General features: G+C 39.6%; 2 protein-coding genes across 3 annotated transcripts in view; both read left to right on the forward strand.

Moving 5' to 3' along the window:
* Window positions 1–3305, forward strand: part of SMTNL2 (smoothelin like 2) — a 28701-nt gene extending 25396 nt beyond the window's left edge. For both annotated transcript variants that reach the window (XR_014026806.1, XM_081330438.1), the window contains exon 9: window positions 260–3305. Coding sequence is in view for 1 of the 2 variants with exons in the window: in XM_081330438.1 (XP_081186564.1) it covers window positions 260–386 (127 nt within the window). In the remaining variant the exon portion in view is untranslated. The remainder of the gene's footprint in view (window positions 1–259) is intronic.
* A 1363-nt stretch (window positions 3306–4668) lies between these two features.
* TEKT1 (tektin 1) lies at window positions 4669–27852 on the forward strand. The gene is made up of 8 exons (XM_081312671.1): window positions 4669–4757; window positions 6005–6212; window positions 16087–16252; window positions 19443–19571; window positions 20692–20835; window positions 21424–21646; window positions 21856–22052; window positions 27539–27852. Exons 1-8 carry the CDS (start codon window positions 4752–4754, stop codon window positions 27696–27698), a joined length of 1233 nt encoding a protein of 410 aa, XP_081168797.1. The 5' UTR covers window positions 4669–4751; the 3' UTR covers window positions 27699–27852.
* The last annotated feature ends 126 nt before the right edge of the window (window positions 27853–27978 follow it).

Consider the following 27978-nt stretch of genomic DNA (forward strand, 5'->3'; position numbering starts at 1 on the left):
GTTGCCTGCTGCAGATTCTGCTGCAGAATTTTATTAATTGCACAGAGCTCTTAGCTTTCCTCGGTTAGGAAGGCTACCCTTTTACATCATCCTTGTCTGATAATGAAAAAAATATGAGGAAATTATTTTTGAGTAAAGTTTTGTAAGATAGTGGGTTGGTACTTGTCCCCTTGAATGATAGTTTTCCTTCATTTTCCCAGTTCCCAATTTTTCTAAATTGCCTTGCTTTCTAAATCCGATGCCTTGCTTCCCTTTGTAGAAAAATGGCCAACTGTGACCGCTTGATTGAAGTGGAGGACATGATGCTGATGGGCCGCAAACCAGACCCCATGTGTGTCTTCACATATGTGCAGTCTCTCTACAACCATCTTCGGCGCTTTGAGTGAATCCAGGAAGGCCATGACTCTTAGAATGGGACTGCTCCACAACTGCTTTTGTGCTAATGTTTGGTGCTGCTATACAGCTGCTTGCCATCCCTGCCGAGGGAAGTCCCAGGCTGCTGGACACAGCCACAAGCCAAAGAAAAAGGAAAGTTAAAAACAGTCAAGATTCCTGGGCAGCTAGAGCTCTTGCTGAAAAAAGATAAAGGGCCAGAAGTTCCTTCCTTGTTTTCTCTAAGCAGCTGTGAATAGAGATTCTTGTTCCAAGAATTTTCTTTTAACTGTATGTGCAAGCTGACTTGACCAAATTGACCTAGAAGGATAATTCAAGCATGATCTCCTCTCCTTCTCCCTGTCTTCCTTCTGTAGATGTCTCTCAAAAGTCTAAATGCTATGTCTATCATTTGTAGACAGCTGTGCTATTAGTTGCTTTGTATTATATCCCCTTTCTTTTTCCTGATTCCACTTCCTTATGCTCTGGAATTTCTGGGATAGATTAAGACCTAGAGACAGATTCCAGTGTGGATAGTTTGAAGGCTAATGTGCAAATTCTCTTGATCACGGGGGCTTCTTGAATACTTGTAGAACTCAGCCTGTTTCCAAAGGCTGCAGTATTGAAACCCGTTTTCCTTCAAACCAAAAGACTTGTTTGTACATTTAAAAAAACGCTCTTGCAATAATGGAGTATATTAACAGGCATGACCACAACTGACACTTCATCACAATTTGCTCCAGCATTACTTTTCCCCAGTATGTGTTAATCTGTCAGCTGAAAGCTGCAGGCTGAATCCTGAATCGGACCCAGTCAGGCGATATTATCTGATACTGGAGCAGGCATTGGCAACCGTGTGAAGGTTATCAGATTTAGCATTTAGGGAAAAGAAAGTCCACATGAAAGGTGCAGAAAAAGGCAACAAAGAAAGGGACAATGAGGCAGAAAGGCCATAAAGAAAGGTGCAGTGAGGCAATCTGGCTGGAGGAGAACTTCTGTATTATTTTTCCTAGTTGTGGGGAGGAGTTTATTTTTTTTAAAAAAAACTACATTAAACCTGTTATAGGTGTACATTATGATGTAGTAGGAGCGGGCTCTGGGGGAGGCAGAAAATAGAGTTAGGGGGGTGCATAACCCTGAGTTCTGAGGTTGCTCACTCCTGCAACAGAGCAAGAATACTTACTCCAAATAGCTATGGTGATGCACAGGGACTGTTTGGAAAGACTCTTATGGGCAGATAGTTGAAATTCTGCACAATACTTGCATACCTTAGTCTTCTGGTCTCGAAGGAATGAGGAGAATTTGCTCTTTATGATATACATCAGACTCCCAGGCGGTGATTGCCAGAAAGGAAACTGATTACAGCAAGAGCACCTTTGAGTCCAAAATATTTGTCCAAAATATCTGAAGTAACTGGTGCCAGATACATCAGTCCTGGTGCACGCTGACATGAGAATTCTGGACGGTACCAGATTGGAAAGATTTACCAGAGCATTTGCTCTGCTAATGTGTGAGAATTGTGCTCAGTAAAATAAGGAAGAGGCTCCAGATCTTCCCAAACTAACCTGGCTAAAATGGAGTCATGGTTCAGATTAGCCTGGGCCAGGAAAAGTGTTTACGTCCACCCATAGGAAGTTAGGTAAAGGTAAAGGTTCCCCCGCACATGCGTGCTAGTCGTTTCCAACTCTAGGAGCCAGTGCTCATCTCCGTTTCAAAGCCGAAGAGCCAGCGCTTGTCCGAGGACGTCTCCGTGGTCGTGGCCGGCATGACTAGACGCCAAAGGCGCACAGAATGCTGTTACCTTCCCACTGTAGTGGTCCCTATTTTTCTACTTGCATTTTTACATGCTTTCGAACTGCTAGGTTGGCAGAAGCTGGGACGAGTAACCAGCGCTCACTCTGCTATGCGGCACTCGGGATTCGACCCGCCAAACTGCCGACCTGGTCGACAAGCTCAGTGTCCTAACCCACTAAGTTACATTGCACTTAAACCACACCATTGGAGAAACAGGCAGCTAAGGTGTAGCACACTTCTAATCACAGTTTGGGGATTGCTTTTCACATCTTGAGGCTATTTTGAAAATGGTCTCAAGTATTATACAAGATTTTGCATGAAAGCAAGTTGCCTAGTACCAGCATCAGCTTCTTTGTAATGTATGACTGACCCAGCTGGCTACTTGTTAAGAGATAAATAATTAGTTTTGTACTATGGGGAAATTAACTTTGTCTCAAACATCCTTTGGATTTGGGCTGAAACTTATCCAAACCCATCACTGATTAGATAAGCTACTTGCATAACATTTTAATTTCTTCTTGATCCAGTTAACTGTGTTGTGTGACGTGAATCCTAGAGTCGTGCAATTTTTTTAAACACAAAAACCAGATGAACAAAATCCAATTGCTGGGTTCACATAGCCTCTTTTGCATGGAGAAACCAAATTGTGGCTTAGGTTGGTGGCCTGATTCACACAAAATGTAAGAACAGCAGAGATCCAAGAACACAATAAACCACATTCTATCTAATGTAGCTTCATCTACGATGTTTGGTCATGTACACTTGTGTATGTTTGGAGCAGGGCAATTATGTCATAAGTGAAGACTTTATTCAAGTAAAGAAAATACAAATCGGACATGACTGACAAATTATGGAATTTGTACCATTTGTATGATGTCAATGGCTCATGTGAGATGTCATACTGGCTTTTACAGGCATCTATGTAATCATAGCCATTTGGCTATCCTGAAGCAGCAGGAATAAGCATATGTGTGTTTTGGGATGAATTTGTGCTTTTTAGCTGTCTGCTCCACACAACTCTGCCACTGCAGACCCCCATCAACTTCTTTCCAAGGTATTTCCCTGCAGTCAATAGCTTGCTCAGAGCAGTTTCCTACCTTGGGGCTGTACAGATGGCCACTATAAAACAAATAAAATAAAGGCAGCTTTGTGTTTGGTCCTTATTTTATTCTTGGGAGCAAAATGCATGAACTTACAAACTAATTCATAGTAAAGATGACAAATCAAAAGAGTGGAGTCAGGTAATGTAATATCCTAAGCATTAGAATGGCTGATCCTTGTGAGTGGGTGAAGTTTGCGCCCTTTCTAGACTTCATGGATGGGGGAAGAGAAATGTTATTTTAAAAATTCACACTTCTGGAAAGAGTCTCCTGCTTGAGCAGGGGGCTGGACTAGAAGACCTCCAAGGTCTCTTCCGGCTCTATTCTGATTGATGGCATCAATCTACCAATTGTCTATCGAGCTAAATGATGCTATCTGATTGGAAAAGACCCATCAGCCCGCGTTTTTCATTGTCTGTTTCGTTGATAGAACCACGAGTTAGCCAATCACATGTTGGCTAAGTGTGGCGCGAGTCCCACGCTTGTTAACTTCGGTCTCAAACTACTCTGCAACCAGTCTAATTGTGGATGTTATCAGACACCTATTTGGGTGAAGCTTAATCAAGTCACTTAAAGACAAGGAATTACATTCACACAATATGCCAAACCTGATGATTGTTAGCTTGATCTTCAAACTAGTCACTTGTCTGTATGCAATTCATTTAAGTGTATAAATATAAAATACGGATTAACCTAGTAACCAAACGAAGCAAAGGTTGTTGAAGTAAGTAAACATTTTTGGAAATAAAATCTCTGAAGAGAGGAGGCCCTAATATTCCTGACAGAAGAACGAGGAGAGGTCAAGATAAAATCACACTTCAAAATTAAGGAAATGTCGAGAATCCTAGTCTCCGGAAGTCTCTCTTTTTTTTCGGGCTGCTGCAAAGATCCGGAGTATGACAGCGAAGAGTTTCTGAGTCTCTTCGCTGGAAATCTATTGGCCGTCCGGATTTTTGCAGCCAGACGTGTCAATCCTACTTGCAAATCTGCTTGTCCGTCGCATCAAAGGCGAGATCAGACAAAAGGATTCCTCAGCTTTCTGCGCTGCAGGGTTTGCGCCCTTCACCACTATCTGCATCTCTACAGCGAATCAACCCACCCAGGGCTAAACGTTCGATTCATTAGTGTTAAAATTGCTGCCGACAGGATCAGGTATTTACTATAAGGATTTGCGTATTCAAATACCTTGATCTCGCGCCGCTGTTGATTTATTCATTCATTCATTTTTTTCCTACGGGTTGATAGAGAGCAGCAGCCAATCACGGCTCCGTTCTACAGCGCCTGCCACGTTGCTATAGGAGGCGTCGCCCTATTTCCATGGAAACAGGTTTGTTGTGCCTGCTTTTCCGCTTTCCTACGCCCCAATTCGAACTCGCGAACGGAGGAGCTGCTGTGGAGAGCACCGCCAAAGAGTGGGTAGCCAGGCTTGCATGGGACGGCCAGCTCTGTAAATCATAGGGATAATGAATATATAACAAGATCCTCATGCACGTAAGATTCGGAGCAGTTCCCTTCCTTTCTGGGGATTTTGCAAGAAGCTGCTACCGTACTGAACTTGGGAAAAATGCATTGGAAGTCTATCAGTTCTTGTATTTCTGGCTTAAGGCAGTGGTGTCCTGCCCTTACTAGCTTATTTCCAGGGGTTAGTTTCTTCCTCTTCAATCTGATGTGAGGCTTTTATGTCTCTGACTGAATACATTTTTAAAAATAACTCAAGGTTGCAAACATACCTAATATTCCTTCTTCCTCCTGTTTTCCTCACAACAACAACCCTGTGAGGTGGATTGGGCTGAGAAAGTGATTGGCCCAAAGTAGCCAGCCAGCCTTCATGCCTTAAGGTAGGACTAGAACTCATGGTCTCCCAGTTTCTACCCTGGTACCTTAACTGCTAGACCAAATGGTTTTTTTTAAACAGTATTTTAAATATTTTTTAAAATATTCATTTTCTTTTCATGTATTTCTGTCTTCTTAATGTTTCCTATAACTTAAGAAACTGAGCAAAACAATTTGTTTTAGCATTCAAGGACTTTTGGATCTGGGTAGCCATCTTTTCTGGATGAATCCACGGAGCTATTTGGTTATGTAAAACTATATGATCTTTCTCAGTGCTGATCCTTGGAGGATGTCCTTCTGAGCAGAAAGCAGCATGAATGGAATACATGAAATGTTCAGAGGGTGGCCTAGTTCAGCATTTTAAATATACTGCTCAAAAAAATAAAGGAAACACTTAAACAACACAATGTACTGTATTTAACAGCAGGATGTCTTATTTTCTGTTCCCTTTATTTTTTTGAGCAGTATAAATCAAGAAGCATTAAATGTGCTCAGGGCTGGGACCCTGTCTGTGTGAAGAATCCTATCTTCTGGCTGTGCTAATGATTGTAGGTTGTGGTATTTTCCTCAGCTACTGTGTACTTTAAATTTGTGATTGGAATTGTTTTAATGTATTTTAAGACTGTTCACCACTCAGAGTCACTTGTTGAGATGGACAGCTATTGAAATGAAATAAATACCCAGATATGGAGAATTGTGAAGATATACATTCCATTGTAATAATTTTGAAATAAAACTATAGCCTTACTGCTTCTTGCTGAAGGGGAAGGAGACCCTTTAGGGTTTTTTTAGGGAACACACCTTTTTAAAAATCAACTTCTGTTTATTCTCCCTGCTATTAAACTTTTGTTGTTGTTTTCCAGTTTTATTTCCAAGTGTTCACTTAACTTCTGTTCCCTTCCCAGGGTCTTCTGGATGCCATAATGGCCAAGTTGATACAAGCACCCCCTAGGTTTCTGCCCCCCGAATGGCACATTGCTAACAAGGTCCAATACAGTAGTGCCGAGGCCCAGCGGTCTCGTTCGGAACGCTTGGTAGATGAGAGCCAGCGGTTGCTAGATGAAATTGAGAGAACCACTCAGAAGACTCAGAGTGATGTCAACAAGAGAATAGGTGATGGATGCTTTTAATGCATTTATATGGACGCATGTGTACATGAGTTTGAAAGCGGGTGGCTGGGTTTGCATAAGATCCTTGAACCAAGTCAGTTAAAGATCTGTATTTGTACAACATGCAAAGCTTTGTTTTAAATTTCATTATTGCCGGTGTGTGTGTGTGTGGGGGGGGTGTTAGTATCTTGTGGGTAATTTGTTTGTTTGTGATTGTAGTATACACAACCAGAAAATACAGGTAGTCTTCAACCTACCACCATATTTGGAACCAGAATTTCCAATTTGGTAAGGCAATTGTTAAATGAATTGTGCCTGATTTTATGATTATTTTTTTTTATTAAAGAGTTTTACAATACATTTTATTTTTAACAAACCCCACCCCACCCCCTTCCCACTCCCCAACCCTCCCCAACCCCTCCCCCCTCCCCCCTCCCCAACTTCCCAGAGCTAAGTACAGGGTATAAGAATACAAACAATCATAAACTATTAAAACTATCACACTTTAACTCTTATAAGTTAACTCCAAACAGTATAAATATCACATCAATAATTATTCAAATGCTGGATAACACTCTTTAGTATTTCTCTGTTGCAAATAGTCTTTCAAATACACTAAAATCTTTGCCATATCCTCCAAGTTGAGAACTCTTACAATCCATTCTTCTATAATCGGCAGTTCTGCCTTCTTCCAATATTGCCCTACTAAAAATTTTACTGCCGTAATCAAATTCAACATCCGGATATCCATGACAGTAATATCAATAAAAAATACCCAATAAGAACAATTACAGACAAAACAAATTTACATCAATCATTAAAAAATCAATTTTCTAATCTTTCCACCTGGTCTGTAATTTTTCATACTAAAACCCCTTAAAATATTATGCAGCTTCAAATACCATACATTCCTTTCCAAACTTAAAATTTTCTTATATGTAATCACATCATTTTTGTATTTTCTATTACGTATTTCATTATTGCCCTTGAAAGTAACTTACCAATTAGCTTGCATCTATACTTTTTCCCAAACTCGCAACAGAGCGTGTTTTAAAATATATACCTTAAACACATTATCCACCTTCTTATCACACAATAGATATACATACCAACCAAATAACAAGTCATGACCTTCAAAATTTCAATAAGCATTACTACAATTCTTCCCAATTAAGTTTTCATAATTATTTTAAAATTAAAACAACATAAAATATTACAAAACATAATTATTTTATATAACTCTACATTTGAGGGTGAAAAATATATCCCCAAATATTTAACCCTTTTAACAATTTCAATTCCCGTTTACTCTTCTAAAACCACCTTTTATGATCCTTATTACATTATTATTTCCTTCAGTTCTACAACTAAATCTTCAAGTTCGTCTCATCCGTCTAGAAGCAGCACGCCTCCTCCAATTTCTGGCCTCCAATGATACTGAAACTTGATCCACTCCTGTAACTTTCTCATCTGTCTGCATTGTTCCTTCAGCACCTTGTAAATTCTCTCTGTATCGTTGAGACTCTCCCTCACCTTTCTTCTTTGTAGATTCCAAAAGTGGTAAGGGGGCTGCTTTTAAAACATTACTGTAAAAATCACATGCCTGAATCACCGTAGTAAGACGATGTCTCATACCTTCATAGGTCACCACCATACCCACTGGTGTTGTTGTTAGTTGCGAAGTCGTGTCCGACCCATCGCGACCCTATGGACAATGTTCCTCCAGGCCTTCCTGTCCTCTACCATCTTCTGGAGTCCAGTTAAGCTCACGCCTACTGCTTCAGTGACTCCATCCAGCCACCTCATTCTCTGTCGTCCCCTTCTTCTATTGCCCTCAATCTTTCCCAGCATTAGGCTCTTCTCCAGTGAGTCCTTCCTCCTCATTAGGTGGCCAAAGTATTTGAGTTTTAGCTTCAGGATCTGGCCTTCTAAAGAGCAGTCAGGGTTGATCTCCTCTAGGACTGACCGGTTTGATCGCCTTGCAGTCCAAGGGACTCGCAGGAGTCTTCTCCAGCACCAGAGTTCAAAGGCCTCAATTCTTTGGCGCTCAGCCTTTCTTATGGTCCAACTTTCAGTGCCATACATTGCAACTGGGAAGACCATAGCCTTGACTATACGCACTTTTGTTGACAGGGTGATGTCTCTGCTTTTTAGTGTGCTGTCTAGATTTGCCATGGCTTTCCTCCCTAGGAGCAAGCGTCTTTTAATTTCTTGACTACAGTCCCCACTGGTATCTCCCATCTATACTTGATATCACGTCGTCTTAATTCTTGTGCCAAAAAAGCAAATTTCTTCCTTCTACTTAAGATTCTTGGAGGGATCTCTTTTAAAATCAAGAATTCAGTATTGTAGGAGGCTTGAATAACCTCATTTCTAATCGCTCTCTTTGTAAAATAAACCACCACATCTCTGGGTAATTTCCTTTGTCTTGCAATCCACGAATTAACACGGAAAATTTTATCTATATTGTTAGAATATGTTGTTGAAAAAATGGTTTGTTTAACAGAGTATTATTAATACACAGTGGAAGTTGTACTGGGACTTTTAGGCAAACAGTAATGCACTAACACGAGTTTTATAACTTATTTTTACTCAGACAACAAAAAGAAACACAGTAAGAAATAGTCCAAGTATCAATCCAGTATCATGCACATAAAAGTCAGTCCATAAAAAACATAGTATCAAAATACAAAAGCTGCTTACCAATATCAAAAACAATATACACTGTAGCAAGCAGTTGATTCTTGAGAGAATAAATATCAAGTTAGCAAACAAGAGAACAAGAGGTATCCAAACACTAACATCAAACACATATACAAGAGCAACTACATGTAACATCTAACTCTCTTTTATGTGGAATAATTACAGCCACACCCTTAGGCCGTTTAACTCCTTAAAGGTGCTTTTACTCCATTATATAATATTGTCACCCAAATCAAGTTTAATCTCTAACAATCTCCCCTTTTGGGTGGCATATTATACATATATTTTTACAATCTCAAATTACACATATCACAAACAGATTTATGCTTTATAGCACCCTGAGCTTTAGTAAACTGGTCAGCAATATTATCTTCAGTTGCACAATATTCCAGTTTAATCAAATTATCTTTAACACATTGTCTGACATTTAGATACCGTAGATCCGTATGTTTTGATCTAGTTTTCACTGCAGCATTAGTTGCTAATTTTATAGCTGCTTGATTGTCTTCATACACTTTTATTGGTTCATTACAATTTAAACCCATATCAAACAATAATTGTTTCCATACCAATAGCTCAGTACATAATAAAGATAAACAAGAAAATTCGGATTCAGTTGTTGATAAGCTTATATGCTTCTGTCTGTTAGACCTCCATCCTACTAAAGCGTTTCCCAATAATACAACCAATCCTGAAGTGGATTTCCTGGTTACAGTATCAGATGCAAAACTAGCATCTGCAAATGCTTTTAGTTCCAATTCCTTTGTTGGCTCTAGATATAGAGAATAATGTATGGTGTGCTTCAAATATCTTAAAACTCTTTTCGCACCTTGCCAACATCTGGTTGTAGGATTCTCACAATATCTAGCTAAATGATTAACTGTAAATGCTATGTCAGGTCTTGACCAGTTACATAAATACATCAAGCTGCCTATTAATGATTGATATATCTTTTTATCAAAGACATTGCTGTTATCTGCTGAACTCTCAAAACCTTGAACCATAGGTGTTTTTACTGGTTTACAGTTTTCCATATTATAACGTTTCAGCAAACCATTAATTTTCTTAGCTTGAGACAGTTTAAATCCTTTACTAGTCCTGACAATATCCAGCCCTAGATAATGACTAATAGCTCCTAGATCTTTTACTCTAAATTTTCTTTTTAACCCTGAAATTATTCTTTCAGTTTCTGTTTCATCTTTTGCTATAATAGCAATATCATCAGTGAATAATAATAACAATGATAATTCACTATTTTGCTGTTTTATAAATAAACAAGGATCTGCAATACTAGCTTTAAATCCCAAACTATTTAACTCTTTTACTAAACATCTATTCCACTCATAACCTGACTGTTTTAAACCATACAAACTCTTATTCAGTTTCCAACAGTACCCTACCTTACTTTCTATTCCTGATGGAACTTTCATATATATATCATGGTTTAATGTTGCATGCAAATAAGCAGTTTCAATATCTACATGTTTTATACTATAATTCTTATTTGCTGCCCAAACTAAAGCAGCCCTAAGAGTGGAAGCTCTTAACGTTGGGGAAAATACTTCATCATAATCACTATTATTCTGTGCAAATCCTTGAGCAACTAATCTTGCTTTATGTATTACCTCTCCTGTAACACTTTCTTTCAGTTTAAAAACCCATTTACATCCAATTAACTTTTCTGTTTTAGGTATTTTAACCTCTTGATAAACATTAAGATCTTGCAAAGATTTTATTTCTTTATCCATAGCTACTTTCCAATTCTTTCTTTCATTCTCAGGATACATTTTTATTTCTTCAACATTAGAAGGTTCAATGTCTATTTGACAAATTAAACCTGCCTCAAAACGATCAGGCTGTCGTCTTTCCCTGTTAGACCTTCTGAGAATTATTGGACTTATAGGTACATTTACATTATTATCTTCTTCCTCTCCTGTCTCCACTATCAGTGGTTCTTGTTTGATCTCTCTAGCAGGTTCCTCCTCTTCTTTATCACTTTCATTTGAGGAGTTAGTTAAATCTTGTTGAGGAATATATACAATATCTTCTACCCTTTCCCAGCCTGACTGTTCTTGAAAAACAGCGCTAGAACTACAATAAATGTTTTTAGTACCTTTCTCCCAGAACCGATAAGACTTATGGTTTAACTCATAGCCAACAAAAAATAATTGTTTAGCTCTATGTTCTCCTTTATTTCTTATTGAACTTGGAATATGTACCCAATCAGGTGTCCCAAATGTGTGAATATAACTAAGATTTGGTTTTCTCTTATACCATAAGGTATAAGGAATTTTACCTGTAGCTGAACTAACCACATTGTTTAAAATATGATTAGCACATTTTGCTGCTTCTCCCCATAAGCTATCAGGTAAACCAGAATCTTCAATCATAGATCTAATCATAGCTTGCAATGTTTGGCCCCTCCGTTCAACAAATGCATTATGCTGAGGTCTATAAGGAGCTGTACGTCTATGCTCTATTCCCTCTGAAACTAACAGCTCATTGAACTGTTTATTAACAAACTCAGTTCCATTGTCTGTTATTATGGTTTTTACATTTAACTGAGTTTTCCTTTGTACAAACTTGAGCCAATTAGATATTGTTTGTATAGTTTCAGTTTTTGACGTAAGGAGATAACAGAACCCATATCTGCTATAATGGTCTAGAATATTTAATATGTAGCAAGCACCCCCTAAACTGGGTTTCATAGGACCTATCAAATCCATAAATACCAGTTCTAATGGAGTTGTGGTTTTAAATCCATCTAACCTATTAGCTGGTGCTGCCCTGCTCTTTTCTCTACCACATACGTTACACTGCAGATATTTCTTACAAGCCTTTAACTTAAACCCATTAGACAAAGCTACAGTTCTTTTTAGTGTATTAAAATTCACATGACTCAATCTTCTATGTAATAAATGAATACATTCATCATGTGGTTTTTGATTTGTACAAGTAGTAGCCATTATAATAGGATCATTGCTAATTACAAACAAACCGTCTTTCATATTAGCTATTAAGTTCACTTCATTCTTTTGAATAAGACATTCCTCCCCTTGGAAAGTAACTTTAAAACCTGCTTCCAATAATGCCTTAACTGATAATAGATTATAATCACATCTGGGAACATATAGCATTTCCAAATTTTGTTTTAAAAATGAACAGTAAACCTTACCCTCTCCAGAGACCTTGACTCTCCAGCCATTAGCCATAGAAATATATTTTTTACTAGACCTTATATTCTCAAAATCCCTTTTTATTTTTGAAATACAGTGTGTAGCTCCACTATCTACCACCCACCAATTGTGGTTATTAGTAGTTCTATTAGCTACAGCTACATTAATCAGCTTTTTATTCTTTCTATGGCTTTCCTTTCTCTGACAATTACTATTCTGACAAAACTTAGCAATATGTCCCTTTAACCCACAATTAAAGCATTTCCTTAAAATATAAGCAGATTCAGTCTTCTTTATTTCTTGTTGCAATGGCTCTCTCAACTGTTTTCTCTCCATACGACATCTTGATTCTTCCAACAACCTTCCAGTTATTGAAGAAACAGTTAGGTCTTCTTTGGACAAAACCTCCAAGGACGATACAAAGGCATCGTAGCTCTCATCCAATGATGATAAAATGATGTAAACCTGGTGAAGCTCTGAGAAAATAAGTTCTTTTTCTTGCAGTTCCAACAAAGTTGCTTTTATAAAGTTAAGGTGAGCTAACATATCGCCATTCTTTTCCAGTCTAGCTCTAAATAGCTTTCTGGTAAGATTTATATGAGCACCAACACTGTCCCGAACAAAAATCTTTTTCAACTTAGCCCAACATTTAGCAGCAGACTCTTCTCCACGCACATGGACTAGCTGTTGGTCTCCTAATGTTAGCCCAATAATAGATAAAGCCTTATCATTGTCTTTATTGAAGTCTACAATCTTCTTGTTATCTTCTTCATTAGTTGGATCCCAGGCAGTTACATCAGGAGGATTATGGACTATTTTCCAAAGACCTTGATTTTGTAATAGCAAACTACATTGTGTAGACCAGGATACGTAGTTTGACCCATTAAGCCGGGTAATGCAGAATGGATTGAATAGTCCTTGTGCCATTGTCTGAATTTCAAAACTCAGTTAGGAAATATAAATACAATACTGTGCCTGTCCTCAGCACCACACTGGATCTGGGCCCATAACCATTGTTAGAATATGTTGTTGAAAAAATGGTTTGTTTAACAGAGTATTATTAATACACAGTGGAAGTTGTACTGGGACTTTTAGGCAAACAGTAATGCACTAACACGAGTTTTATAACTTATTTTTACTCAGACAACAAAAAGAAACACAGTAAGAAATAGTCCAAGTATCAATCCAGTATCATGCACATAAAAGTCAGTCCATAAAAAACATAGTATCAAAATACAAAAGCTGCTTACCAATATCAAAAACAATATACACTGTAGCAAGCAGTTGATTCTTGAGAGAATAAATATCAAGTTAGCAAACAAGAGAACAAGAGGTATCCAAACACTAACATCAAACACATATACAAGAGCAACTACATGTAACATCTAACTCTCTTTTATGTGGAATAATTACAGCCACACCCTTAGGCCGTTTAACTCCTTAAAGGTGCTTTTACTCCATTATATAATATTGTCACCCAAATCAAGTTTAATCTCTAACATATATCTTCCATTATTTCATCTGCTGATCACCCCAGCACCCCTTCCAAAGCCTCAGAAACTATTTTCTTCAGGTTTTCTTTAGGATCTTCTTTTAAGCCTCTGATTCTCATGGCAAACTCCATCTGATGATACTGTACCAAGGTCATATCACAATCAATTTTTTCCACCACATTTTCAGTTTCTGTCATTTTTACTTCTAATCTAGTATTATTTTGACTGAGATCCTCCACTCTTTCGTCCAAACGCTCAATACATATTGCCATGCCTTGAAATGCAGATAAGATGTCTGCCCTTAGTTCTGTGAATTTCTCTATGATCTTTTCATCCATTATCTCAACTAATTGTTGCAATTGCTTTTCCATAATCTCTTGCATCACATTCTGCAAATCTTTAACTGTGAGGGCTGATGCAGGTACGGGTGCAGGGGGCAATAAAGCTCGCAACGAAGACTGCTGCACCGGAGAAACCCCGGCACTTCTAAAAACTTTCAAAGATGTAGCCGCCATTTTCACCCACTATTGTCTGCTACGCACTTTCACTTTAGCTCAGCAAAATCCATTGAGTTAAAGATCAAAAGTCCACTTTCACCTGAATCTCCTGCATCGCTCTGCCTGCATCCAAGTTCTCCAAAATTCTTTCTTGCTAGCAGGGATGGTTGCGGACACCTTGTTCTGCTCCAAAAAACCCAGAGCAGAAGCGCCTCGCAGTCCGGAGCATACCCAGGCTTCGGGGGGGCTCAATCCTTCAGCTGCCAAAACTTTAAGTTCTGGCGGCCCCGGAGAGCTCTACCCCTACCTGAGCACTCACCCCCTCCTCTTCTCCCGAGGAGGGGGCTTCCGAGCCGCCGAAACAGCTGATCACGCTGTTTTCGGCGGCTCTACGGAGCCGCAGGGCTGACAGCCTAAGAATGGCTGCCTCCGGCGACACCTTGCCATCCGGAAGCCTGATTTTATGATTCTTTTGTGCCACAGTGAATCATTGCAATTGTTAAGCGAATCATGCGGTCATTAAGTGACTATGATGGGCCCATTGACTTTGCTTGTTGGAAGCCAGGGAGGAAGGTTGCAGATGGCAATCACATGACCTTGGGTTGCTGCAACCGTTGTAAATACATATCAGTTGCCAAGTGCCCACTTTTTGATTGCTTGTATGGGGATGCTGCTATAGCTGTAAGTGTGTGGACTGTTCATAAGTTCAATTCAAAGGGTAAGGAATTGCTGGGTAAGGAGTGCAGGAGATGGGGCAATGATATCTTTATGTACAGGAGTGGATGGACCAAAAAAGAACCCTATTTCAGAGGGGTTGAGGGGCAAAACAGATATCTTAAGCATTAAAAAACAAGATGGGGAAATTGGCTTGATACTGGAAGCTTTCAAAGGGGATGGTAAATTTCTGTAAGACAAGGTATCAGTTTTGCCTGTGAACCATACAACCTCTCTCCAAAATAGAAAGTCTGGAAGGAGAGTAATTGGAGCTTGCTATGCGACATCCTCAGGGGATGATTAAGCTGCAAAGTTCTTGTTGTAGTTTGATTGTTTTATGTTTCAGTTTTAATTTTTACTGGTTTTACTGTTGTGGGCTACCCAGAATTGTTTCAGATGGGTGGCCATAGAAATCTTTTAAACAAATCATTAAAAAGATCTGGCCTTGTCCACACTAGAATGGCTGTGGGATCCAGGGACCCTCAAAGGGAGTCTCGGAGGCTGCATGCCAGCTGAGGTTGTCCACGCCTGCTGAAGGGACCTGATCTGTGGGGTGTGTCTGTCACATTAACGTGTGTTTGTTTCTTCATCCTGTTTCCAACATTTAAGAGCCGCAGAAGGCATGTGTAGTTGTCCCATGACAATGATGCAAGGATGAATTTTTTGTCCCTGGAAAGGAAGGGGTTGGAGGTTGTTTAAACTGGAAAAACATATGTTAACGTGCCCATTTGACAGTGTCCATTTTTAAAAAGACTATATTATTCTGCTGGAGGGTACCATTTAGTCAACACATTTTAGCAATACACTGTTGGGCTGCAAAAATGGGTTTGGGGAAGTGCATGCAGGATTCTGGTTGTCCATCACTCTTCTAAACCAATTTAAATACTGCGCTGTGAGATAAATGTGCAGATATAGCAATTACCCCTTGCAATGTATGGAGATTAACATGTCCACCCAAGATGCCTAAGCAGGTAAGGTAAAGATGTAACAACTACATTCGTAAAATATACAGTTTATAGTTTTAGAATTTTGTGTCTCATCATGCAATGCAAACCCAGACTTTTTGACTACGGTAGGTTATGGTTCAATATATTGCGCAACCCCAGAAAATGGCTTAATTCAATACTGTGTGAACTCAGCCCTTGAATTGATGGCATCATTCACTTGAGCTTCATCCACATTGTCTGTTATGGGTGATCATCAAATTCTCCTTTTGGATGAAGCCCTGAGCTGCTGTTGGACCTGGATGCTGCTTTCCTCTACCTTGGGGTGATTGAGTATTCTCACTTCTGCAGAACAGAGACTTGAGGAGATAAAATTCTGGAAGCAGCAGTTGGATGACAAACTTGACCAGATTGTGAAGGAGACTGAAGTGCTTTTGTCATTCAAAACAAGGCTGGAAAAAGCTCTGGAGGGCTGCAAAGAACCACTTTTCACTGCTCAGGAGTGTCTCTTAAATCGGTGAGAGGATTATTTATTTTTGGACTTGAGAGGCTACTTCAGTTTCTACTTGCTGGAGGCAGGTGGGATAAACTTGTCTGGATTAAGAAAAACACTGTAATGTCATCATGACTGGTTAGCTGGGAGAAAAGGTCTTGAGTCACTCATAGTAGCTGGCAGGAAAAAATGTTATGAGAAATAACTGGAGACGTGCAAATATTTAGTCTAGAAAAGAGAGTGGTGATCTTCAAGTTTCTGAAGGGCTGTCACGCACAATAGCAATAGCACGTAGACTTCTATACCACTTCACAGTGCTTTACAGCCCTCTCTAAGGAAGGAGAAGGAGAGGACTTGTTGGAGTTATTCCTTGTTACAGGACAAACAGTAGGTTTAAATTAACTTCCTGAACTCTACATTATTAACCAGTGGACCTGGCTGCCATATGAAGTGGAGAGTTCTCCTCTACATCAGAGACTGCATGGTCATGTCAGAGATGCTCTAGTAGATCCTGCAGTAGGGCTTAAATACGGTGACCCCTAAATACACTTCTAACTCTTCCTATTGATAAATGACACAGGTAGTCCTTGACTTTCAATAATTCATTTAGCGACCATTCAAAGTTAGAATGGCACTGGAAAAAAGTGACTTATGACTGTTTTTCAAACTTACGACCATTGCAGCATCCCCATGATCATAGGATCAAAATTTGGCCACTTGACAACCGGCAAGTATTTATGACCATTGCAGTGTCCTGGGGTCATGTGATCAAATTTCGGGACCTTCTGACAAGCAAAGTCAACGGGGAAGCCAGATTCACTTAATAACCATATTACTAAATTAACAACTGCAGTGATTCACTTAGCAAGTGTGGCAAGAAAGGTCGTAAAATGGGGCAAAATTCACTTAAAAACTGTCTTGCTTAGTTCATAGAAATTTGGAGCTCAACTGCGGTTATAAGTCAAAGACTGCCTGTAGTATATTTCAATTGGACATCAAATAAAATTTCCTAATGACAAGAATTGGCAATGGAACAGACTGCCTTAGGAAATGTTGGACTTCTACACTGGACATGTTTAAACAAAGCTTAGCTCGCCATCTGTGGGGAACCTGAAGTAGTGGATTTCTGCACCGAGTAGAGAATTGGAGGAAATGATCTCTCTAATGTACCTTCCTACTGTTATGTCTCCTATGTAGTGGTGGGATTCAAATATGTGAACAACCGGTTCTCTGTGTGGATGCTGCTTCCGAAAGTCCGTTCTGGACCTGGGCAACAAAAAATTAGCTACTGGTTCTTCCAAAGTGGTGCGAATCGGCTGAATCCCACCACTGCTCCTATGGTGTGTTTGTTCTACAGCTAAGCAGTGGGACATTTGCTTTGTATGTAGAAGATCTTGGCCTAACCTCTGGTCTAGCTAGGTAGAGCTGGCAAAGCCCTTTCTAAGTATTAAAGAACTGTTGTAACCAATACATAAGTATTAAGGCAGATGTTGGACTTCAATTAAGGTATATGCCTTAATATATGAATCCATATATTATGTTTGCACAACATACTAGGTTTGCACCATATATATGAAATCCTAAGCTGGTCTGATAAGTTGGGTTCATATGACAGGCAGTCCTTGACTTATGCCCAACATTTCTTTTACTAAGCAAGACAGATGTTAAATGAGTTGTGCCCCATTTTAGGGCCTTTATTGGCGCAGTTGTTAAGTGAATCACTGCAGTTATTCAGTGTGCTCTACTTTACGAGTCCATACTAATGAAAAAGTAAGCCTAAAGAAGGCTTGGGTGACATTTTGTGTGGAATTATGGATGCTGCAAATGAAAAGGCGTAGGAGCTTGCAAGATAGTTTAATTTTGCAGAAAGAGTAGCTGACTCTTATTTTAGGGATTCTGGGGCTGAAGATCATTCTCAAGAGTCCCAGTCTCTACCTTGAAAAGAAACGGGTGAAGAACTGACTGCCTGTAATTATACTGATATTTATTAATTAAGATTTAGTTATTTATTATATTTTATTATCCTATCCTCTTCAGGTTTCTTCTCTGCTTCTTAGAGGATGCACCTACATTAGGCCTTTTCTCTAAAATGGACATCTTTTGTCTATATATGCATTTTTAACTAGAAATACTCTCCATCTGGTACCAATTTTACTATTTCATGTTTGTCACACTTGAGGAATTACTTCTGAATTGTCTCTTGATCAACTTCTTCATGGGGCTGGGATAAAAAGCTAATTAAGAGTACCTCTGTGACAGAAAAGTATAGAAGTTTTATCTGAGTAACAATCTACCTTGAAGGGAACAGAATCACGTCAATCTGTGAGATGGGTGGCAAATAAATTTAACAACAACAATAATAATAATAGTTACAAAGGACATTGTAACGTTTTACATTTTGGGAGGGTTTTGACATTGGAAAATCTTGCAGAAGAATATAGGATTGGTTTTTTCCATCTAAGTAACCTCCAGATATATGAACTCCTAGATATTTCCCAGCCTTCTTAGCTACTGCTGAGAATTCTCCAGATTAAAATCCACATATTGAAGGAACATCATATTTGAGAACCACCTGTATAAGTTTTCCTCCAATTGTGTTCAGCTTCTAATAGCAAGATTAACACAATTGTGTTATTTTCCATGTCTGCCATTGTTTCCCTCCGGGATTTTTAAAACTTTACAGTTTAACCTATTGTTTTAAGATTTTTTGCTAGTCTCCATTGTACGTACTAACCAGATCCGACCTACAGTATTTAGGGTAAAATTAAGTATGGGTTTTTTTCAAGATCAGCTAGAATGGCCTCTGAAGACTATTCAGTAAACACAATTGGGGCAAAGAACCAGTTTAGTATAATGGTGAAGGTGCTGAAGAAGAAACTCAGAGAGTGTAAGTTCTAGTTGTGCACAGCTGTGAATCCTTGGGAAGTATAGTGATATAAAAATATAATAAATTCACAAATGGTGAGAGGTAAGCTCTAGTGGTTGAGATTTTTAAAATTATTTTTCTGTCTATGGACCTTTATTTATTGTTATATTATTTATTTGTGAAATTTATTTGCCACCCATTTCACCATGGCAGCTGACAACAATAAAATGGAGGGGGGGGAAAAAAAAATCAGACGTGCTTGATTATTGGGCAAACATTAATATACCCACAGAGTCAGGATTTCCTGTTGTGTCAAAACCCTGAAAAGAATTTTTGTTTTTGTTTCAGGGAAAGGCGGGTTGGTATTGACTTGGTCCATGATGAAGTGGAACGGGAGCTGATCAAGGAAGTTGAGGTCTTCCAGGGAGTTGTTGCTTTGCTTGAACGTACTCTGGAGCAAACGGATGAGCAACTCAGGTATAGGAAAAGGAAAAGGCTGAAAAGAAAAGAAAAACAGAAAGCTGTGGAAATTCTGGAGATGATATGGGCAACAGGGAAGAACCTAAAGTGTGATGCAGTATGAACTAAAGCTGTTAATCCCACAGAGTATAGTGGGATAGGTATGTAGTCTTGGGTGTTAAGACTATAACTCAATGGAACAGCAACTATTCTGCATGTAAAACTTCTCAGGTACAATTGAACAAAGTCTTCACTAATTTCCAGACAATGACATTGGGTGGATTGTGCATTTGACAATGTCAGACGCAAAGAAACAGCATGATTTATAACCTTGCAGCATAAATAATTTATTGAAGCCTATACACAAGAAGAAGGGACGTGGTGGCTCAGTGGGTTAGGACGTTGAGCTTGTCGATCAGAAGGTCGGCAGTTTGGCGGGTCGAATCCCGAGTGCCGCGTAACAGAGTGAGCGCCTGTTACTTGTCCCAGCTTCTGCCAACCTAGCAGTTTGAAAGCACGTAAAAATGCAAGTAGAAAAATAGGGACCACTACGGTGGGAAGGTAACAGCGCTCCGTGCGCCTTTGGCGTCTAGTCATGCCGGCCACATGACCACGGAGACGTCCTCGGACAAGCGCTGGCTCTTCGGCTTTGAAACGGAGATGAGCACCGGCCTCTAGAGTCGGAAACGACTAGCACGCATGTGCAGGGGAACCTTTACATTTACCTTTATACACAAGAATCTGGTCAACTAACTGCCAGCATTAAATTGGTGCTAGATAAGGTCCAATGGAATTCAAGGGAGGACTGGACTTGGGTGTCTTGTGGCAATGCAAGGACTCTAAACTGATGATGCATTTAACTCTGCCCTCCAACTCTGCCTGCCCTTCTCTTACAGACACATACAGGAGGACTATGAGCTGGTTTCTTCATTCTACAGCAAAAATCATGAAGGAATAAGAAGGCTTCTTTGTAAATCTGATGTTCTGTTCCATAGAGTTTGTAGCATGCATAATACTGCTCTAATATATCAACTGTGCTATACCGAGTCCTTTGATACATGTGTAATCTGCATTTTAGAACTGTATGGCTGGACAGCTTTTTATTTATTCTCTTCCCAAAGGCTTTTTCCTCTTTCAGGCTTAATCGCACGGCCAAATACAATCTTGAACAGGATCTAAAGGATAAATTCACAGCCTTGACAATTGACAACTATTGCTCCAATCTGACCAACAACTCCACTGATATTGGATATGCCCAAAATGTTGTGAAGGTTGAGGAAAAGTAAGTGTCATATGGGGAACTGAGTGGGAGAACCAGGAAAACCTGTCATTGGGACACGGGGGCTCTTTTGTAACCATGGTTCATTTCAACAAAGGCCAAACTTGGGAAGGACCTGGGCAGTTGATGGTGCCACAGATGAGAATAGCACGAGGGAAGCTCATTTGGGTTCATGCTCCACCAATGTCAATGTGTATGGATATTCTCAGTCATCCAAATCATGATTGTCCCAAAGATGCTTTTTCAAAAGGCAACTGGACTTTCTTTGTTTTTCCTTAAAGATGTTTCGCTTTTCATCCAAGATGTTTCTTCAGAAATATTCCACCAATCTATCTTTTTTCCCTTATTGCCTCATAGAGCCATAACTAACGCCCAGAATACTTGGTATTGTATTATTTGATGACAGGACTTTGATTGCATGGTCGTGACCACCATCTTGTGATTGTAATACACCCACCCTATGGACATTCTTGATTGTGATTCTTCCCTCAAAGATTTGAACATTTCACAACGATTCCCATCCTTTCTCTGGACACTGAATACATAGGGTTGCATGTGGGAGTCCATTTTTTTCTCTTGTTTTTTGGACAGCTCAGTGAGCCCTGAACAATGGATGGATTTCTCCAACACAAATGTTGAAAAAGCCGACAAACAGCGAAACAATTCCCTGGCCCTCAGAGCCTTGATTGACAGCATTTTGTCCCAGACTGCAAGTGACATGCGCAAGCAAAACAGGACAGTAAACATTGCATTCCAGAATAGGGTGAAGGAAACCAAGGATGCCAAGAACAAATTAGAAATTCACTTGGCAAAGGTAAATATTGGAGGGGTACCGAACTTTGGGATGGGGCATAAAGAGAGGGAAGAACTAACTAAACAGTTTAAAAAGAATAAAGCCAAGACTTAAAATGAACCAGGCTTCTTATTCTTATAAAGACAGCCATTAGACCTTCAAGGGATCTAATTGTGTGCTATGAACACAGCCGAAATGTGTTCCTCTCTTTGTTCTGTCTGTATTTGAAGGTGATGGAGGAGATCAACTCTCAGACAAAAAATATTGATGCTCTGAAGAAGGCTATCCTGGATAAGGAGGGGCCAGCCAAGGTGGCCCAAACTCGCTTGGATACCCGGACTCACCGTCCAAATGTAGAGCTTTGCCGAGACATGGTGCAGTATCGACTCATGAGTGAAGTGCAGGAAATCTGCCATAATATCCAGAGGCAAGTACAACCGAGAAGCCACAGAGCCTTCGTCAAATCTGGGGTTGTCCCAGGAAGTTAGTAACTTTCTGGGGTGAGGGAGGAGCAGGAAACAGTGTGAGATCCCTGTTCTGCAAAACCTGTACGTGCAATGGATTGTTTCATTTCATTTTGTGATCGATCCTTTGATTGGTCCATCATTTGTCTTAATTTTAGACCCAATTCTCCCCCTTTTGGTCAAAGATTTCAATGGATTTGTGGGCTAACTTCTCTCTAGTAGACGTGAAGGTGGGGCTGCTTCATGGGGGAGATCAGAGCAGTTGGTGGCTCTTCTATGGACAAAGAATTTAAACGGAGGGAGTTTTGATTTCCCAGAATTAAACTCTGGGAAAGTGCATAGCATTCTAAGTCCTAGGGAATGATTTTTCTCCCTAGGCTTCTAGTTCTGGCTCTAAATGGAAACTTATGATACACAAGCAATGCTAATAGGAATCTCAGCAATCCAAATGAGACCAATTGAGACTGAGCAGGTGCTTCTAGCAGCTGAGTTGGGAGGCATTTGCCTGCCATTCTGGCAAGCAGGAATACAATGATATACACGAGCAGACTGATTATCCTAAAGCTGTGTTCATATTAGAAGCTTAGCGATGTTGGGTAAAGATTTTGCAAGTGCATTTGTACAATAGGCCAAGCTTGGGTAAAGTTAAAGTAGATATTTGTGGCTTAGCCTATTGCGCAAACCTAGCCTATGGATTGGTTTATCATTCAGTGTATTGATGGGATCCATTTGGTAGCCAGACTAAGCTGTGTAAATACAACCATTTCTTGGTTTCACAGTGCTAGATTAAAATGTGGTTGGCTAGTTTGTAGCTTGTGACTACATTCATGGAATATGCTTAATTTGGTTATTTAATTAACCATTTTCTGGGCTTGCACATATTTCGAACATTAAGTAAGATGGATATGCAAACCCATTAAATAACAAATTAACCAGTGTTTGTACATACATTTGCAACTGCTAGGTATCTAACCTCACTAAACAGCAACCAAGACACTTGGTTTAGTTCTGTAAACAGTGTTCAAGTAAACCATACATTAATGTATTAATAGTGTTTGCAGTAAAAAAAGCAGTGCCACCATGCCTGCAAACCTCTCAAAAGTGAGGGATTTGCAATAGTTTCTTCCTGTTAAGAGTTAACGATAATGGGAGTAGCTGGTCCTAAAGGTGCCTGGGCATCAAGACATAAAAGATGCAGGCTGATAGAGTGCATTACAGGTTATGATAAGGTTATGATTTATTGCTGCCATGTTTCCCTTTCTAGTTACGGAGTAGAAAGCCAAGTCTAGAAACACCCCTAAATTGTGAACTTGACTATCACAGGAATTTGATGACAACAGGGCACCTCATGTATTGACAACAAATTGCCAGGATTCAACTTCAGGCTGTTCTTTCCCATTCAGATCTAGATAGCTTCTGGACAGCAGGAAAAAGTATTTCTCTCCCTCCCACTCCCCAGCTCAGAGTGGCAATGTACAACTGAGTACATCAAACCTTTGGGTGACCTGTCCCGGTAGCTTCATAAAGTTGTTAAAAAGCAGGGCCGATAGGACCAACTCCAGCATCTCATAAACCATAGGCTACTAGGCCAACCTGTCTTCCTTCTCAACACAGAGACTACCCACTAAGGAAGGAGTGAAACCATTATGAAATAACAGTTCCTACTCTTGCAGATGGTCCAAAAAAGCGTACCATGGCTGATAGTATCAAAAGCCATCACAAAGTCTATTAAGACCAGGAGGGGTACATTTATCCAAGTTACAACACAGATCATTTAAGAGTGTGACCAGTGTCATCTCTTGGCCTGAATCCTGATAATCTGATTTCTCTAGGTGCTGTGAAGTTGGTCCATCACCAGTTCTTTTTTTAGGGAAGGTCTTGACTGGTTGGTTGTTCTCTAATACTAATGGTTCCACAAATTCCCTCTTCAGGGGGCATACTACAACTTCTTCTTTTTAAAAGAAAATTGTATTGGTTTTCTAGTTTTACATTTAAATATTTGAAAAGCAACGTGGCGGCTGAGTTGGTCAATAGTTCAATAACATACAAATATCTTTAGTACAGATCTCAAACTTTTACAGTAAATATTTCCTCTCTTTTCCCCTTAGTATTTATTGTCTGATATTTAAATTAATACAATTCTTATTATATTGATTAAATAAAAAATAACTTGCTTACATTTATCAATATTTTTTAGTTTAGACATATCTTAGTTGTTTTAACATTCAATCTTTTTAGACAATCAATGTCCTGGTTGATTTTTCCCAATTTTTAGTTTCCCATTAATATTTATATTTAATGTTTGATATTTATAATTTCTGAGTTTTAAATAATCCCAATTCCCTTTATTACATGTAATTCATCACAATCTAAGGTTCAAAATACACATCTTATCTATTTGGGTTCTCACCATCTTACATCAATTAATTATTTATACAATATAATACTCTTATTTTCTGGTAATTTACAGATATCTTAAATTTAGTAACCAAAATTCCTCCTATTTCAACCTTTAATACTTCCTGTCTTTAATATCTACTATCTCGTGCTTAAGCTAATAATTCTTATTATTACCATTAAATAAAAAAAATATTACATTCATCGATTAATTTTAGCTTATATATATCTTAATTACCTTTACATTTAATCTTTATAAGCAAATCAATGTTCAAATTTAACTATTAATATTTATACTTCTAAGTTATAAATGACCAAAGTTTTCTTTATCTCATCTCATAAAAGTATCTAGTGTTCAAAATACAAGTTTTATCCATTTGAGTATATTCTATTTAAATTCTAATGAGTAAGTCAAAACCCCAATTTTGTTCTGGCTTTCTTTCTTTGCCAAATCGTCTTCTGTGCTTTTGAGTTTGTGTTGTTATGTAGATTGTTTGACGTAGAAAAAACCATCCGGTTGCCATTTTTGTGAGAGGACTAACAAATCATCCCTGTTTTTCCATCTCGACGTACCGTTTTTTCCGGCGTATAAGACGACTGGGCGTATAAGACGACCCCCTACATTTCCTGTTAAATTATAGGGTTTGGGCTATACTCGCCGTATAAGACTACCCCTCTTCCAACGCACACCAAATAAAAATTAAAAAACATCAGATTTGATTTTAATATGGTAATTTTAATTCAAATGCTTATGACATGCAGGTGCTTAGTAGGAAAACTGTCACTTATAAACATAAGGCTGTTTGTCATCAAACATGTAAACATAAAACAGTGCAAGTGGATTAAACTATAATAATAATAATAATAATAATAATAATAATAATAATAATAATAATAATAATAATAATAAGAAGAAGAAGAAGAAGAAGAAGTAGTAGTAGTAGTTGTTGGAGGGGACCTTGGAGGTCATCTAGTCCAACCCCCTGCTAAGGCAGGAAACCCTACACCATTTCAGACAAATGGCTGTCCAGTCTCTTCTTAAAAACTTCCAGTGTTGGAGCATTCACCACTTCTGGAGGCAGGTTGTTCCACTGGTTAATTGTTCTAACTGTCAGGAAGTTTCTCCTTAGTTCTAGGTTGCTTCTCTCCTTGACTAGTTTCCATCCATTGCTTCTTGTCCTGCTTTCAGGTGCTTTGGAGAATAGCTTGGCTCCCTCTTCTTTTTGGCAGCCCCTGAGATATTGGATCCCTGCTATCATGTCACCCCTCACCCTTCTCTTCGTTAAACTACACATACCCAATTCCAGCAACCGTTCCCTATTTTCCTAATTCACTTTTTCACTTTTCCTAATTCACTCTAAAGCTTTCCCTGCGCAGAGCCTTAAGTAAAACCAGCTGCCTGCAATTAGTGCAGGTTCTCATCCCACCAGGCTCAAGGTTGACTCAGCTTTCCATCCTTCCAAGGTAGGTAAAATGAGGACCCAGATTGTTGGGGGCAATAAGCTGACTTTGTAATAATGCTGCTTGGGGGGGGTGAAAGCCCTAATAAACAGGCATATACACAGAATGAAGGCTATTGCTAAGCACATTGATTTGTGCTTTAAATTGTAAGCCACCCTGAGTCTTCGGAGAAGGGCAGGATATAAATGGGATTTTAAAAAAAAAAGACCAAATGGGAGATCCGCTCCAGGTTTTCCAGCCAGCCCGCCCAGTTACTGAGTCAGATGTGTCCTTAGAGCTAAGCCGCTGCTCTGGCTGCTGCCTTCCCCACCTACCTTTCAAGTTGGGATATACTACAGCTGCTCTTCAACTTTAGAAAGAAAGACGCCCAGACCCCAGCCTGTAAAAAATCACAGACTGCAGCTTCTTCTCCAATTGGTCCCGCTTTCCCTGCGCAGACTAAATGGGAGATCCGCTGCAGGTTTTCCAGCCAGCCCTGTCCCTAAATTTTCAGCACCCGGCGTATAAGACGACCCCTGACTTTTGAGAAGATTTTCATGGGTTAAAAAGTAGTCTTATACGCCGGAAACTACGGTAGTTGTCCCGAACTGTTTATCTTTAACTTTAAAAAATAGAATTCCAATTAGGATCAAGTTATTCTTTCAATGTTTTAAGCTCCCTGGATAGTCAGTTGCCGCTGTTTCTAGAGGGAGGGATAAAATCTCCCTTCCCTCTCCACAGGGGGGAAAGTACTTTAAGCAGGTTTTGCAGGTAATAAAATAGTTAGGATTTAAGATAGATAGATCTCACCCAGTCTCATCCGTGCTGCTTTAAAATTGCCTGGTGGTTAAGTGTGACTTCAGCTGTCTGTAGCCTAGTGACGAGCCATATTGCTGTGGCCAGTTTTTCGTCTGCTAGTTTGGAAGGCTGCCCTGGATCAAGCAGAAAGGGTGCTGCCCTCCCGCTATCCAACGGGGATCCTCTCCTTGCTGGTTGCCCCTACAGGGCGACTTTCAACCCTTTCCAAGGTCCCCCAGCAAAGCGAAACTGGGCACGGAAGACGGAGCTCGCCTTCCAGACATTCATGGCGGCTGTGTCGGCAAACCAGAAGTCCGGGCATACTACAACTTCTTTCAAGGTTGCTAAAAGCAAACTCTTCTCCAATAAGGCATTAACAATTGTTCATATCCACATGGTCACCTCCTGCCTGCTTTCCCTACAAGCTGGGAGGGCAGGGATCCAACCAACAGGTAGCAAAAGGCAACTGAGACAGAAGCTATCTACTTCCTTGGAGGCTGTAGATCAAAAGAATCCCAGATAACAGAGCAAGGCAAATAGTAAAGACTCTGTGCCTGCAGAGTCAAGGTTACAGGAAATCCAAGGAGCTACTTCCCTGCAGGAGATGATTTAGTGCCAACCAGAATCTCTTTGGAACTAAACCTACTTTCTTTGGACATCCACCTTTTATGGCATACTAACATGGAAGCAGGGCCAGACCAGAGCATACAATCAGAAGATTGTTGTGATTTGTTTGACTTAAAGCCATGGAGAGGCTTGCCAAATTCTTGAAAGTAGTAGCCTTCACCTTTTTTTCCTTCTGTTTCTCCCGTAGGCTGAAGGACACATTGGCTCAGGCTGAAATAGAACTGAAAGGCCTACACCGCCGGCAGCTCTCTCTGGAGGAAGAGATTGAAGTCAAAGCAAATACACTTTACATTGATGAAGTGCTCTGCATGCAGATGAGAGAGTCCATTTCCATCAATAACTTCTGATCCACGACGCTGGCAGAATCTCTGCTTGCTGGACCCTACGAATAGATCTTGAAACGTTGGCTTAAACTTTCAAAAATCTTTTATAGAAGCCAAACATCTGCCCTGAACTTTCTACCAGATAATAAATTAGTGAAACCTCAGAGCCCAACTTCATCAGCTCCTGTGGGCGAGGGGGAAATCCCTGTGACAGAGGATGGCTGGAAAAAAAACAAGTAGGATTTGAACTGGTATCTTTAGTGCAGAAATAGTTTAAAAACTTAAGGCGAGTGCTGATTCTACA

Source organism: Vipera berus (genome assembly GCF_964194415.1).
Source record: "Vipera berus genome assembly, chromosome: 1".
In the NCBI taxonomy this organism is placed as follows: Eukaryota; Metazoa; Chordata; class Lepidosauria; order Squamata; family Viperidae; genus Vipera; species Vipera berus.